Source organism: Saccopteryx leptura, chromosome 1, assembly GCF_036850995.1.
Source record: "Saccopteryx leptura isolate mSacLep1 chromosome 1, mSacLep1_pri_phased_curated, whole genome shotgun sequence".
NCBI lineage: Eukaryota > Metazoa > Chordata > Mammalia > Chiroptera > Emballonuridae > Saccopteryx > Saccopteryx leptura.
The window spans coordinates 256,420,820-256,436,380 of NC_089503.1; the positions used below are offsets into that span (position 1 = coordinate 256,420,820).

A 15,561-nucleotide genomic window follows, 5' to 3' on the forward strand; every position below is an offset into this window, starting at 1 on the left:
CCCAGAGATCCCAGCAGGGGAGAGGGACCCTACAACCACACGACTTTTCTTCCTGCGGGTTCATCCCTGGCCATCTCTTTCTCGTTGCTTTTTCTTTGCTTTTTCTTTTTTGGCTTTTCTGTTTTATGAATCAGGCCCTGCATGAAGGCTGAAGAAGGATTTAAGGCCCCCAAACATCTTTTTCTGTATGTATTTTTAAAACATCTTCCCCCATCCTCCTCCTCTCTGAACCTAACCGGCTGAGAATATAAGTTCCTCTCCCATTTTCCTCCTGGCGGCTGTTGGCAGTGCATGGGATGGGCTGTGGAATGCCGCAGTGTTCTGCACGTGGGGGCTAGTCAGTGTTGTTTTGTTTTGTTTTGGGGTTTTTTTTTTAGTCTTGGTTCCAAGAGTTTAAATGGCCTGGAGAGGAATATCTTTGAGTTAATTTCCAGCTTCTTGAGATGGTTCAGAAAAATGTCCACTGAGGAAAAGAAAGGGAATCTTTTTCTTTTTTTTTCTTCTGGCTGTGTGCTAAGATAGGGTGGATAATGAGCTGTGTGTCTAACCTGTACATATAGGGGATGGCGGGACACTTAGCCAACACTGGGCATCTGATCCAGTTGGCAGGCCTCGACTCTGACTGGTCAAAGCCAAGACCAAGCAAGGCCAAACCTTAAAGATTTCCAGAGTCTCCCTGGTTGATAACAGGGTCAGAGGTGAGGCCCCAAGGCCCAGCTCATGTTTGTAAAAGGGATCCCCTGTGCCTTTTAGGATGAACAAGAAGAAGAAGAAGCAGCCAACCAGAAACTTGCCCTCCAGAAGGCCAAGGAGGTGGCAGAAGTGAGTCCTCTGTCCGCGGCCAACATGTCCATAGCTGTGTAAGTGCCCCAGCTCTGGCATGCTCTCTAAGCCCCTGGCCTCTATACCCTTGCAGCCAAGGATATGGGGCAGAAGTGGTCCTTGGCAGGGTTGAGCTTTAAGAAGAGGTATGTCTGCCCTCCCGCTCATTTTTGCACAGTAAGTAGTTAATAAGCACCTACTTACAATGTGCCAAGCACTGTTCCAGTAGCTGGAGAGACAGCATTAACAAAGTGCTAATGGGTGTGGCCAGGGCGGTGGGCAGAGAGATTTGTGATTTTTAAATATAGTTGTGTGGAAAGGCTTTACTGAGAAAGTGACAAGGCCTGAAGGAAGGAGGAGTCATGAGGGATCTGAGGGAAGAGCATCCTGGCTCTCCGCCCCCCATATGGTAGGGACAGCATATATAAAGGCTCTGAGGCAGGAACATGCCCAGTATGTTTAGGGTGCCAATGTGACTGGAGTACAGTGAGCAAGGGGGAAGAGTGGGAGGAGATGAGGATATGGAGGTGACAGGGGCAGATCTTGTAGGACCTTTTGAACCGTGGGAAGGACTTAAACTTTTTGCTCTGAGTTAGGTGGGAGCCATTGAGGGTTCTTGAGCAGAGAGAAGGACAGGATCTAACTGAGGTGCTCCCAGGCGCCCACTGGCTTCTGTCAGGGGAACAGATTGGAGATGAAGGCAGGAACCAGGAATCTTCGTTGGAGATGACTTCACTGGTCCATGCAAAAGAGATAGTGAGGGCTGGGCCAGAGTGGTGGTCGAATAGGTGATTGATATAGCTGAATTCTAGACAGGTTATGAAGGTAAAGTGGAGAGAGTTTGCTGGTGGATCAGAGGTAGTGAGAATTAAGGTGTTTTGATGAAAGGAATGTTTCTTGACACCAGAATTCTTCATTGTGCCTTTGTGGGTTGCACATGGGCTATAGTATAAAGAGGACAATTGGGACACCCACCTAGGCTGAGACCACCATCAACAAAAATGTCCAGCTGGGTGGAGATATACAGTGTATATCTGGACTGAGAGACCCACCTGGGTCAAGATACCTGTAAGACCGAGATGTACAGCCAGGTAGAATTTTTCACACAGGTTGAGACGCCTAATTGGGCCGAGATTCCCACCTGGGTGGAGATGCACACTGGGCCAAGATGCCCACCTGGACGGTAAGACCCATCAGGGTGGATATGCCCACTTGGGCCAAGAATCCTTCTTGGGCCAACATGCCATCTGGACAGGGACACCCATCTTTTTTTTTTTTTTAATAATTTTATTTTTTTAATGGGGCGACATCAATAAATCAGGATACATATATTCAAAGATAACAAGTCCAGGTTATCTTGTTGTTCAATTATATTGCATACCCATCACCCAAAGTCAGATTGTACTCTGTCACCTTCTATCTAGTTCTCTTTGTGCCCCTCCCCCTCTCCCTCTCCCTCTCCCTCTCCCCCTTCCCCCTGTAACCACCACACTCTTATCAATGTCTCTTAGTTTCACTTTTATGTCCCACCTATGTATGGAATAATGCAGTTCATGTTTTTTTCTGATTTACTTATTTCACTTCGTATAATGTTATCAAGATCCCACCATTTTGCTGTAAATGATCCGATGTCATCATTTCTTATGGCTGAGTAGTATTCCATAGTGTATATGTGCCACATCTTCTTTATCCAGTCATCTATTGATGGGCTTTTTGGTTGTTTCCATGTCCTGGCCACTGTGAACAATGCTGCAATGAACATGGGGCTGCATGTGTCTTTACGTATCAATGTTTCTGAGTTTTGGGGGTATATACCCAGTAGAGGGATTGCTGGGTCATAAGGTAGTTCTATTTTCAGTTTTTTGAGGAACCACCATACTTTCTTCCATAATGGTTGTACTACTTTACATTCCCACCAACAGTGTATGAGGGTTCCTTTTTCTCCACAGCCTCTCCAACATTTGCTATTACCTGTCTTGTTAATAATAGCTAATCTAACAGGTGTGAGGTGGTATCTCATTGCAGTTTTGATTTGCATTTCTCTAATAACTAATGAAGATGAGCATCTTTTCATATATCTGTTGGCCATTTGTATTTCTTCCTGGGAGAAGTGTCTGTTCATGTCCTCTTCCCATTTTTTTATTGGATTGTTTGTTTGTTTGTTGTTGAGTTTTATGAGTTCTTCGTATATTTTGGATATTAGGCCCTTATCTGAGCTGTTGTTTGAAAATATCATTTCCCATTTAGTTGGCTGTCTGTTTATTTTGTTATCAGTTTCTCTTGCTGAGCAAAAACTTCTTAGTCTGATGTAGTCCCAGTCATTAATTTTTGCCTTCAGAGTCAAATTCATAAAATGCTCTTTAAAGGGATACCCATCTTGGTAGAGATGCCCACCTGGTCTAACATACCCACCTAGGACAAGACACCCAGCTGGGTTGAGATTTCTCTAAGCCTAAGAGTTCCATACAGGTCAGTGCCTAGCAGTGCTCTAACCCACGCACCCTTCTCTTGCAGGAAGGAGCAACAGAAGAACCAGAAGCAGGCCAGATCCGTGTGGGAGCAGCGGACCAGCGAGATGCGCAAACAGAACCTGCTGGCCAGCCGGGAGGCCCTATACAACGAGATGGACCCTGACGAGCGTTGGAAAGCGACCTATGCCCGACACCTGCGGCCCGACATGAAGACCCACCTGGACCGGCCGCTGGTGGTCGATCCCCAGGAGAACCGCAACAATAACACCAATAAGAGCCGGGCGGCCGAGGCTACAGTGGACCAGCGCCTGGGCCAGCAACGGGCCGAGGACTTCCTCCGGAAACAGGCGCGCTACCACGACAGGGCCCGGGACCCCAGCGGCTCTGTAGGCCCGGAGGCCCGGCGGGCTTGGGCCGGCAGCCAGGAGGCTGAGCTGAGCCGGGAGGGGCCTTATGGTCGAGAGTCAGACCACCACGCATGGGAGGGCAGCCTGGAGCCACCAGGGTTCTGGGAGGGCGAGGCCGAGCGAGCCAAGGCTGGGGACACCCACCGGAGGCACACACACCGGCCAGGGGGCAGCCGGGAGAGCCACAGCGGATCCCCACGCACCGGAGCTGACGGCGAGTCCCGCAGGCACCGTGCCCATTGCAGGCCGGGAGAAGAAGCCCCGGAGGACAAGGCTGAGCGGAGATCCCGGCACCGAGAGGGCAGCCGGCCGGCCCGGGGCGGAGAGGGCGAGGGTGAGGGTCCCGATGGTGGCGAGCGGAGGCGGCGGCATCGGCATGGCGTTCCAGCTACGTATGACATGGACATGCGGAGGGAGGACAAGGAGCGCAGGCACCGGAGGAGGAAGTAAGTGGAGGCCACCTCAAATCTGGGCAATGATCCCAGTAGTAATAACAACAATCCAACTGTCACCTGCTGTATACTGGCCCCCTCCTGAGCAATTCAGTCTTCTCAGTAACCCCTGGAGACAGATCCCATGGTTATCACCTCAGTTCACAACTGGGGCACCTTAGAGGCGGAGTGACTTGCCCAAGGTCACAAATCTAATAAATGGCCTTGAACTCAGGCCATCTGACCCCAGGGGCTGCAGGCAGTACTGAACTCAGGTCAGTACGCCCTCTTGTGTCTCAAGGAAACTTCACAAAAGCTCTGCCCCAGAGTTACGCGGCTCCTCCATGTGCTTCTGTGTAACCTTGGGCAAGTGACTACAATTCTGAGCCTCAGTATTCTCAACTTGTAAAATGGCATTGTGGGATCTAAAATGACATAATGAGTCATTGCTGGAATTAAATAAGGTAATGCATGGCCTGAACGTGCAAATGACACATAAGAGCTCATGTTTAGCTGTTATTGAGCCAGCCATTTTTTTTTATTAGCGAGAGAGAGACAGAAGGATAGGCAGGAAACAGACAGACAGGAAGGGAGAGAGATGAGAAGCATCAAGTTGTTGTATCATCACTTTAGTTGTTCATTGATTGCTTTCTTATATGTGCCTTGACTGGGCAGCTTCAGCTGAGCCACTGAAACCTTGCTCAAGCCGGCGACCTTGGGGTTTCAAACCTGGGTCCTCAGTATCCCAGGTTGATGCTCTATCCATTGAGCCATCACCTGGTCAGACTAGCCAACCATCTTTTTGCCTGACACTATTCCTGGGAGGATTAGAAGAGCCAACCTGGGCCCTCATAACTGAAGGACAAGCGAGGCTGACAGCTTTTGGAGGCATCTTCCAGACTGCATTTTGCCCAGTCAGAAAGAGCAGCCTCATTTTCATAACATTTTCTAACACTCCTTAGAAGGTCCTACACTGATTCTACACCTAGCAGCCCAACAACTTACATGTTGAAACAGACATTAGTCTTTTATTAATGTCCTCTTACTCTTCTTTTAGATATTGGTTTTTAAAAATTATTTATTGATTTTAAGAGAGAGGGGAAGGGAGAGAGAAAGAGACAGAAACATCAATCTGTTCCTGTATGTGCCCTGACTGGGGATCGAACCCACCACAACCTTTGTGTATTGGGACGATGCTCCAGCCAACCAAGCTATCCGGCCAGGGCTTGATTTTTTAAAGTTGTGTTAAAGATATTCTGCTACATGACATATGCAGCAGGCCAGCAGTTCTCAAAGTCGAGTGTGTGGGCCCATCCCAGGGATCTTGCTAAAAGAAGATCCTACTTCAGTAGGTTTCAGGTGCAACCCGGGGTTATGTATTTCTAAAGAGCTCCCAGATGAAGCCGGTGCTGGTCCACGGCACCACTCTAAGTAATAAGACTCTAGAGCAGGGGTCCCCAAACTTTTTACACAGGGGGCCAGTTCACTGTCCCTCAGACCGTTGGAGGGCCGGACTATAAAAAAAAAGTATGAACAAATCCCTGTGCACACTGCACATATCTTTTTTTAAAGTAAAAAAACAAAACAGGAACAAATACAATATTTAAAATAAAGAACAAGTAAATTTAAATCAACAAACTGACCAGTATTTCAATGGGAACTATGGGCCTGCTTTTGGCTAATGATATGGCCAATGTCCAGTTCCATATTTGTCACTGCTAGCCGTAACAAGTGATATGACGCGCTTCCGGAGCCGTGAGGCGTGCGTTCCATGTCACCGGAAGTAGTACTGTACGTGAGCGACGCCTGGCTTTGTGACGCTGCCACATATGTACAGGGGCGTCCTCATCCTGTGCTCCTCTCACTGACCACCAATGAAAGAGGTGTCCCTTCCAGAAGTGAGGCGGGGGTGGATAAATGGCCTCAGGGGGCCACATGCGGCCTGCGGGCCGTAGTTTGGGGACCCCTGCTCTAGAGGACAGAGTGACGTGATTCTGAGGCAGGCAACTGTGCGCAGTCACCAGGAATGCTGCAGGTACAAATGCCAGCTGACGCAGGGCTATGCAACAACTCATGTGACACGAGAACGTTGCCACTAGTCTGGAGAAGTTCCAGGATGGGGGCGTCCGGGCCAGTGTCCATTACGATGCTCTGTCTCAGGGTAAAGTTTCTTATAAAATAGAGTCTAGTCTTCCTTAATTTGTCCAATAGATGCATTCAGGGAAAATGTGCTGTATATTTAAAACGTGAAACTTCTTTATGACCATATAGAAAGTAGAGTTAGGTTAAAACTGAAGGCACAAATCACCACAGGCAGAATTTTTCACATGTGTAAGGGATATGAAGTCATGAAGGGGACAGGCTAATTTCTTCCCCAAGTGCGGCTGTCCTGCACATGGTAAGATATTAGTGAGCCTGCTTCCCACTTCCTAAATGCTCACAGTGAGCTCCCCCCCCCCATTATATCAATAAGTCTCCACCTATCTCCATAACAGCCCCCTGAAAATTATTGTTCCACGTCATTTCTACTCTAGGGTTTTCTCTTACAGGTGTATTTATTCATTCCTTCAGTGTTTACTAAGTGCCTACTATATTCTAAGCCGGGGCTGTGGATTCGATCAAGTAATTGCAGGTAACAGGCGTACAGGTGACAGACTTTCAAAAGGAACAACTGGCGAAGGAAGTAAAGTTTTCTAAACTATGTAGAACAGCATGTTCAAAGGACCAGAAGGAGGACTGTTTGCAGTTTGGAGGGTGAGGAGAAACAAAGAAATTGAAGGGGCATTGATAGGTCGATCAGCAGGGCCTTGAGTCCTTTTGGGACAATGGGAGGCCACTGAAGTAATTTTACGGGGAATAAAGTATTTAGCACAGGACTGCAGAATTAAGGACCATTGCATCACTGTTGCTATTATTGGGACTACTACTAATATTACTATAAATATCATCTTGGTATTATATCTACTCCCATTATTGAAGGAGGCAGAATGACAGGGACAGAATGGCAACACAGCATGATGACAAAGGGCCAGGACTCTGGAGCTGGCTGTCACACTCCTGCCCCTCACTTCCTGGCTGCGTGACTTGTAGTTTGTCACCTCCCCTCCCTGGACCTCTGTTTCCTCATCTACAAAGTGGGGATAAGTACAGTACCTACCTCCTAGAGTAGGAATAAGGTTCCAATGAGATAGTACACAGAAAATGCATTAAATCGTGCCTGTCTTCTATAATAAGTGTTCAATAAATGTTAAGTATTATTCATATGAATACTATTATTATTAAACACCCAATAGATGTTAACTTCTTAGTAGTAGTAAACACTCAATAGCTAACTCAATAAATGTTAGCTATTACCACTATTATTATTACTGAAACATTAAGAAACAACTTTAGATCTGTAGTCTTTGGATTGTTCACACAAACTCCTTTTTGCAGATGGGGAAACTGAGGCCCAGAGAGGCAAAAAGACCTCCCTAAGGGCTGCTAGCTACCAGCAGAAGTATGATAACCCAGCTATCTTGAATCTCACAGCTGGCCCATTTCCCCCTCCTCTCCAGAGGAACCTCCCACTTCCACACCCAGGTACTCAGCTGGTCATCTCCTAGCCTAAGCCAGAAGGGCCTGCTAATGCCCTTATTAATAGACATGTCAAACACCCTGCCCAGAGAGGCGTTGTTCATTTGGCTGGTAAAAAAGGTTCTGATGCTCGTTGGAAATAAAACTTCGTGAAGATTCAGGCACTTTAGAGAAAAAATCCAAGATTGAGCCATTCATCTGCTTTAAGAAAAATTAAGAATGACAAAGTTAAAACTTTATTTAAGAATATAAAACAGTAAAAAGACATTTCAGTTCTACAGGGGTAGGCAAAAGTAGGTTTACAGTTGTGAGTACATGAAACACGAGGTTTATTTTTGTGTAATTATAATCATAACCACCATGTCTTTTCCCACCTGAACAACTGTCAACCCACTCCCCCCCATATGTTGCAGCAATGCCCGGGGTCCTGCCTAAGAGGTCTGTCTGCACCTGCCTTTTTCTTCTTGTCATTCTTTCGGCCTTTCCCCAGATACACTTTTTTCATTCTCCAAACTATTGATAATATATATGATTGATTTTTTCTGTTTTCTCTGTTTCCCCAATTTTTTCTTCACTTCCTTTCCAGGTTCCCCAGCTTTAAATGTCCCCTCTCCTGAAGCTCTCACTGGTTCATCCCAGTGAAAGTGAGTAGAATCACATTCTACTTCATATGATTCACTAACTTCTGGACTCAGGGCCCCCACACCAGGCAGCTGAGCCCACTGGCACCCCATGGCAACCAAAGTCCAATGGAGCTTTCCCTGATGGCCAGTAAAAGCCTAGATCAGGCCCTGGCCAGTTGGCTCAGTGGTAGAGCGTCAGCCTGGTGTGTAGGAGTCCCAGGTTTGATTCCCGGCCAGGGCACACAGAAGCTCCCATCTGCTTCTCCACCCCTCCCCCTCTCCTTCCTCTCTGTCTCTCTCTTCCCCTCCCGCAGCCAAGGCTGCATTGGAGCAAAGTTGGCCCAGGCACTGAGGATGGCTCCATGGCCTCTGCCTCAGGCACTAGAATGGCTCTGGTTGCAACAGAGCAACGCCCCCTGGTAGGCATGCTCAGGTGGGAGTCTGTCTGACTGCCTCCTCGTTTCCAACTTCAGAAAGATACAAAAAAAAAAAAATTTAAAAAAAAAAAAGCCTAGATCACAGCGTGTCCACCCCCACCAGTAGCCAGGCAATGGAGGGACTCCGCTAGATCTGAAGGAGCACAGGGGACTCTGCCAAGACGTATGTCCCCCAGAATTAACATCTCGGCTCTGCATCTTAGCTCCACCTGCTCTCATCACCGTGACAACCCACTGCCCAAAAGGAGCAGACAGAGATACTGGACTTCTGAGTCTCACAATTTATCCTGCATGAGAAAGCAGGGGGTGCTTCATCCTTTAATACCCTGATCCTTACAGCACCACCCCTGGGCTTTAGCCAGCCCCTTCAGCAACCCCACTTCATTTACTCCAAGTTATCTATCACTCCATTTTCCTCACTGAGTGGCATTGTATCAATACCTTGAAATCTATAAAACTGGAATCCAGCTCAGCCCTTTCCCAGCTAAATAATATTGGGCAAATGCCTTTTCCTGTCTGGGCCTGTTTCCTCATCTCTAAAATGGGCCTGATCCTAATGCTACCTCTTAACAGCGGTTGTTGAGAGGATTAAATAAGTTGATACATGTAGGTCCTTGGGACAATGCAGACACCAGAAACAGGACCATCCTCTGAGTCTAGGGGCCTGAGTGTGCCCCAAGCAAGGTGTCCACAGCCCTTGGCAGAGGGATGCTGAAGTGATTAGCTGGCAGAGGACACGTTGCAGGGCAGGCATTATGCAACCAGCTGCCTATTCAGGGCAGATGATGACAAACCCCCAAGAGGGAGGGGGAAGGGACCTGACCTCAGAGTTCTCTGCCCCTTTTAAGTTCTCCTTGGAGAGAGTTAGAAATGAGACCTCTTGGAAATTGATATTAGGCTGCTGCCGGCTGAGCTTGTTAAACCTCCACGACACACAGAGCCAACAGAGGAAGTAAAAACAAAATGAAACAGGCCAGGTCTCCTCTCCATCCAAACAAGGGGCTCTTGGTCCCATACATGAGCCTGACCCTCTAGCAGAATGTTCAGTGTGGTCTCAACTGCTGTATTATCTGGTACAGCCTCTCTGGACAGCGGCCAAAGGCTTAGATTGTCTTTGAAAGGATAACTTAACTCAGCCTGCTTTTCGATAGGGATATCTATTTTTAAATGTATATATATATAAATGAGGGAATATTTCCAGCTAGATTTTCATCTGATGGACAACTTCTAAAAAAGCACCAGATGTGGGTTAGAATTAGGAACCCATTTGTGGGTTGTGCAAGACGGAAAAATACTGGTTTCAAATTTATTTCACTTAATTCACACATTACAGCTGACACTGACTGTCCAAGGCACAGTATTCGTTTTCTAGAGCTGCTGACAGTGCTTGGAGCTGGCACCCCTTGGCTGATGGGCACATCACTCCAATCTCTGCCCCTGTCTTCCCAGGGCCTGCACCCTGCATGTCTGCTCCTTGTCTCTTCTCCTCTAAGGGCACTTGTCATTGGATTTGGGACCCACCCTAATCCAGGACAATCTCATTTCATGATTCTAACCTGATTACATCTGCAAAGACCTTTTTTCCAAACAAGGTCATGTTCACAGGTCCAGATGAACATAATTTTTTTTGAGGGGCCACCATTCAACTCGCTACAGTCCAGCCTCTAACTCCACCCCAAAATTCACATCCATCCCATGTGCAAAAGGCATTCTCCCCATCCCAGAATCCCCAAAAGTCTTCATCTATTACAGCATCAGCTCAAAAATCCCAGATCTCATCAACTAAGCAGGGAATGAGTGAGGCTCAGAGCATGACCCATTGGTGACAAAATCCCTCTCCATCTGTGAACCTGGAAACTAGAAAACAAATTGTCCGCTTCCAAAATATAATGTTGAGACAGGCACAAGATAGGCATTCTTAGTAAAAAAGGAGAAACTGGAAGGAACAAAGGGTCACTGGTCCCAAGCAACTTCTAATTCCACTGCATGGGAGAATCCACTAATCCTCAAGTCATTCACATGTTTATTTCTCACAGTAACTTAGTGACTTTCCCACACCCATGTTATGCGTGAGAAACAAGCTAACTCACTGCTGGCTACAGAGTAAATCAGCACCAAGGTCTTTGCTTTCATCTCCAAGTTATAAGGGAGGTTCTCCTACCATTATTTCTAATGTAAAAATGAGGGACCTGAGGCTCAGAGAGGTTAATCAAACTGCAGAGGATCACAGAGCTAGTAAGTGGCAGTGCTGAGACTTAAACCAGGTCAGTCTGTCTTCCAAAGTGTCAGTTTGTGACCTGCCCACATGCTAGAGAAGTAAGAGGGTCTCCTGGGCCTTCCTTTCTTCCTGTTCGGCCTCAGGAAGACAAGTCTGAAAATAAAATAACTTGTCCCTCCTCTGCTTACTAAACAATACTATAGCCTTTTGCAAATTAAAATTAAAAAAAACAAAATGAGGAAGATGGTGCCCATGGCTTAGCCTGTGGGGAGCCCTCCAGGAAGGCCAGCTCTTTTTATTTTTAAGTGTTGAGGCCCTGGCCAGTTGTCTCAGTGGTAGAGCATCAACCCAGCATGTGGAAGTCCTGAGTTCGATTTCCAGTCAGGGCACACAGGAGAAGCAACCATCTGCTTCTCCCCCTCCCACCTCTCTTCTCCAGCAGCCGTGGCTCGATTGATACGAGTGTGTTGGCCCTGGGTGCTGAGTATGGCTCTGTGGAACCTCCACCTCAGGAGCTAAAAATAGCTCAGTTGCAAACATTGGCCCCAGATGGGCAGAGCATTGGCCCCAGATGGAGGTCACTGGGTGGGCCCCACTTGGGGCATATGCTGGAGTCTATTTCCTCTCCTCTCACTTAAGTTTTTAAAAAAAGTATTGGATAGATTTAGGCTCTGGATTGGGCCTGGGGAACCAGACCTATGCTGTCCAGGGGCTTCTATTCCTGCCACTGCATCTAATCTGGGCATTAAATGAATAGGTACAACCTGAATACTGTCTTTTGCTTGCTCTGATCTCTTGAGTGAGTATATGTGATGGCAACAACCTAACAGGACCATTTTCTAGTATGAAAGCTTCTCTAGGCCTCAGTTTCCTCGTCTGTGTAATGGGAGCAGTCATGGCCCCGCCTGATAAGAAGTTAATGAGCTGAGATAGAACAGAGGTCGGCCCACACTCTTGGCCATTACAATAATTCTAAAGATTACCACACCCACCAGCTGTGGACTCCACCTCTGGGAAATCTCAGACCTCTTTGTAAGAGAGCTACAATGCAGATATGGATTAGCAGTATGGATGCTGGAGCCATGTTGTCTGGTCTCCAAGCTGGTCTGCCACCAGCGGGCTGTGTGGCATTAGACAAGACCCTTCCTGTCTCTGGGCCTTGGCTTCCTCATCTGTAAGAGGAAACCCACTTCCCATGGCTATTTTGATAATTAGATGTATTGATAATGTATAAAATCTGGCACACAGCAAGGACTCAATAATTGTGAGCTGTTATGAGGCCATCTGGAGGCCACAGGCAGCAGAATCAAGGGCTGCCTTTAAAAAGAACCAGAGACCCCTGGCTGATTGGCTCAGCGGTAGAGAATCGGCCCAACATGTAGAAGTCCCGGGTTCGATTCCTGGTCAGGGCATACAGGAGAAGAGACCATTTGCTTCTCCACACTTCCGCCTACACCTCTCTCTCTCTCTCTCTCTCTCTCTCTCTCATATCCTGTAGCCATGGCTCGAATGGTTTGAGCAAGTTGTCCTCAGGCGCTGAGGATGACTCCATGGCCATGGCCTTAGCTCAGTTGCTGAGCAACAGAGCAGTGGCCCCAGATGGGCAGAGCATCACCCAGTAGGAGGCTTGCCAGGTGGATCCTGGTCGGGGCGCATGTGGGAGTCTGTCTCTCTGACTCCCTGCCTCTCACTTAATAAAAGTAATAATAATAATAATAATTTTAAAAAAGAAAGAAAGAAGAACCAGAAGGGAAAGTCTTGGGCTGCAGACTCTAGGGAGAGGAGTCACCAAGATTATAAACAAAGGTCCTTTGTTTCCGGGAAACAGACTCTGCCAGGGCCAGGGATTGGGGGACGGTGGGACAGAAGATGTGTGTGAGAGCAAGCAGACCACACTCAAGACCAAGCCCTCAGAGAAGCAAGTGAACCAGGACCACCTGGATCCATGCTTAGGCGAGCAGGGCGTAGTCCAGCAAGGATAAACATGCAGTGAGAGGGACCAGACCCCTGCTGTTCTCACCAGCGCTGTGGCTCCTCGGGGTCTTTGCCAAGCTGAGGGTTAGTGTGCAAATGGAAGGAGGCATGGACTGAAGGAAGGTCTGGACGTGTGCCACTTCCGAGCCTCACTGTCTTCATTTGAGAAATGGGGACCTTACTTATCATGTGACAGGAAGTGACCAAGCATTTGCCTGGTGCTCATCTCATTCCCCCCCGCTCTCCACCTCCAGCCATACCAGCCTCCTAAAACTCACCCAGCTTGTCCCCACCTCAGGGCCTTCGTGCTGGCTGTTCCCTCTGCCTCAATTGCTTTGTCCACCACACTTGTATCATGTGAGAAATTATTATCTCATTCATTTATCAGCTCTGTTACTGTGGGCACGAGACTTAACCCCACTGAGTTTCTATTTTCTCATCTGTAAAATGATGCTAGTAATTGTCCCTCCTGGGCTAAGAATGAAGGGGTTATTACAAGTCAAATGCTTAGAATAGGACCTGGGAGTTTGTGTTACTGAAGTGTCTGCTGTTATGATTGCTATTGTTATTTTGTAGTAGGTTTATGTGCCTGTACTGTCTGCTTCCCTTAAGTGAAGTATTGGGAGGGACATACATACGACAAGCATTTAAAGCCATGAGGCAATCCCACCCATCCCCTCGTCTGCTATAGCCGCTCCTGGAGGACATCGAGGCAGGTCTGGAAGTTTCGGGTTGGGTAGATGCGGGCTCAGGCAAAAAGTTCTTTTCCCCACTGATTTTTTGTCCCCAGGAAACAGCCATTCTGGCAGGAGAAGCAGCACGCTGAACTCTGGGAAGGTGGGCAGTTATACTTCACATGGGGACCAAGCACTTCAGTGCCAGGCCAGGTGCTGGAGAGCTTTGCGACACAGCCTCTCAATGTCCAATGTGTAGCCTTGAATAATAGCATTTTAAGCAGGATCCAGAAATGTTCTATGTTATTCTAACTCAGTTATGGGTTCTTGTTCATTGGTCTGCCTTCCACAGAGACACCCAGGGCTCCGGGATCCCCGTGTCAGGCCCCAACCTGTCGACCACTCGGCCAATCCAGCAGGACCTGGGCCGCCAAGACCCGCCATTGGCCGAGGACATCGACAACATGAAGAACAACAAGCTGGCCACTGCGGAGTCAGCCAGTCCTCACGACAGCCTCAGCCACACTGGCCTGTCCCAGAGCCCAGCCAAGACGGGGAACAGCACCAACCCCGGCCCCACAGCAGCCCCACCTGCCACAGCCACAGTTCCCCAGAACACCGTCAGTCGCCGGATGCCCAACAATCCAGGGAATCCGTCCAACCCCGGCCCCCCCAAAATCCCCGAGAACAGCCTTATCGTCACCAACCCCAGCAGCACTCAGACCAACTCAGCTAAGACTGCCAGGAAACCCGACCACACCACGGTGGACATCCCCCCAGCCTGCCCACCCCCCCTCAACCACACCATCGTCCAAGGTGAGCCTCCACCCTCACAGGTTGCTGGGCAGGACCCAGTGTCCCGGGGCTCAACCCCTGGAGGCTCAGCTGGGCAACCCTGGACAATGACCCCACCTTTCTAACCTCAGTTTCTTCCTCTGGATAATAGGTATTAATGTAGTTTCTGCCCCACAGGGCTACTGGGAGCATTATATGAGACAATATGCATGCGGTGGCTGGCCCGAACATGCTCAGCAGGATTAATGACATTTCCTGCATTCTGAATCAGCCATGGGAGAGCCAGGAAGCCACCACATTTGAGGAGCAATGGATTCTTCTGATGGAAATTTTGGGAAGTCAGATGATTCTCTAAGTCAGTGCAGTCCAAAAGAAATGTGACACAGGGCACATATGTAATTTTAAACTTTCTAGTAGCCATATTAAAGGACAGAAAGACAGAAAAGAGGAAGGGAAAGAGAGAGGAAAGGAAGGAAGAAAAGAAGGAAGGGAGGGAGGGAGGGAGGGAGGAAGGAAATGAAATGAAAAATAAAAAAAGAAATAGGTAAAATAAACTAATAATAAGTTATATTTAATCCAAAATATTATTAATATCCAAAATGTTACCATTTCAACATGTAATCAATATTTTGACATTCTTTTTCCCACACTCAGACTTCGGCATTAGTGTGTGTGTTGTGCTCACAGCACGTAATTCTTGGGACTAGTCACATTTCTGTGTTGGACAGTTCAGGTCTAGGCTCTCAAGGAACTGGTAGTTCTTACCCCTCAACCCACCCCCATTTGAGGTTGGGACCAGAGAAGCCCTAGGAGGAGACAACCCAGTGAGCTTGTTATTTTCTGAGATGATAATAATAGCCCAATTCCTCTAGTGTTGGTTCTGTGCAAGAGCTTTCCATGAATTTGTTCTGTAAATGCTTAGTACAGTCCTACAAGGTGGATCTTGTCATTGTGCCCATCTTACAGATGGAAAAACTGAGGGTCAGAAAGGCTCAGCTGACTATGGACATATAGTGAGGCGAAGCTGCAGAATCAAACTTGGTAGGGTGGTGGCTCCTTGCCCTGATCAGCAGAGTAGTGTTAATGGGTTGACAGTAGGCGAACTCAGTATCCCCACCTTACTCCTCTGCCTG

At 47.8% G+C, this 15,561-nt stretch overlaps 1 protein-coding gene across 4 annotated transcripts in view; it reads left to right on the top strand.

The window, feature by feature from the left end:
* The window catches only part of CACNA1A (calcium voltage-gated channel subunit alpha1 A), a 350,805-nt gene that overhangs the window by 271,470 nt on the left and 63,774 nt on the right, over nucleotides 1-15,561 (top strand). For all 4 annotated transcript variants that reach the window (XM_066347671.1, XM_066347649.1, XM_066347655.1 and 1 more), the window contains 3 exons: nucleotides 754-860; nucleotides 3,337-4,146; nucleotides 13,986-14,449. In XM_066347671.1, coding sequence (XP_066203768.1) covers nucleotides 754-860; nucleotides 3,337-4,146; nucleotides 13,986-14,449 — 1,381 coding nt within the window. The remainder of the gene's footprint in view (nucleotides 1-753; nucleotides 861-3,336; nucleotides 4,147-13,985; nucleotides 14,450-15,561) is intronic.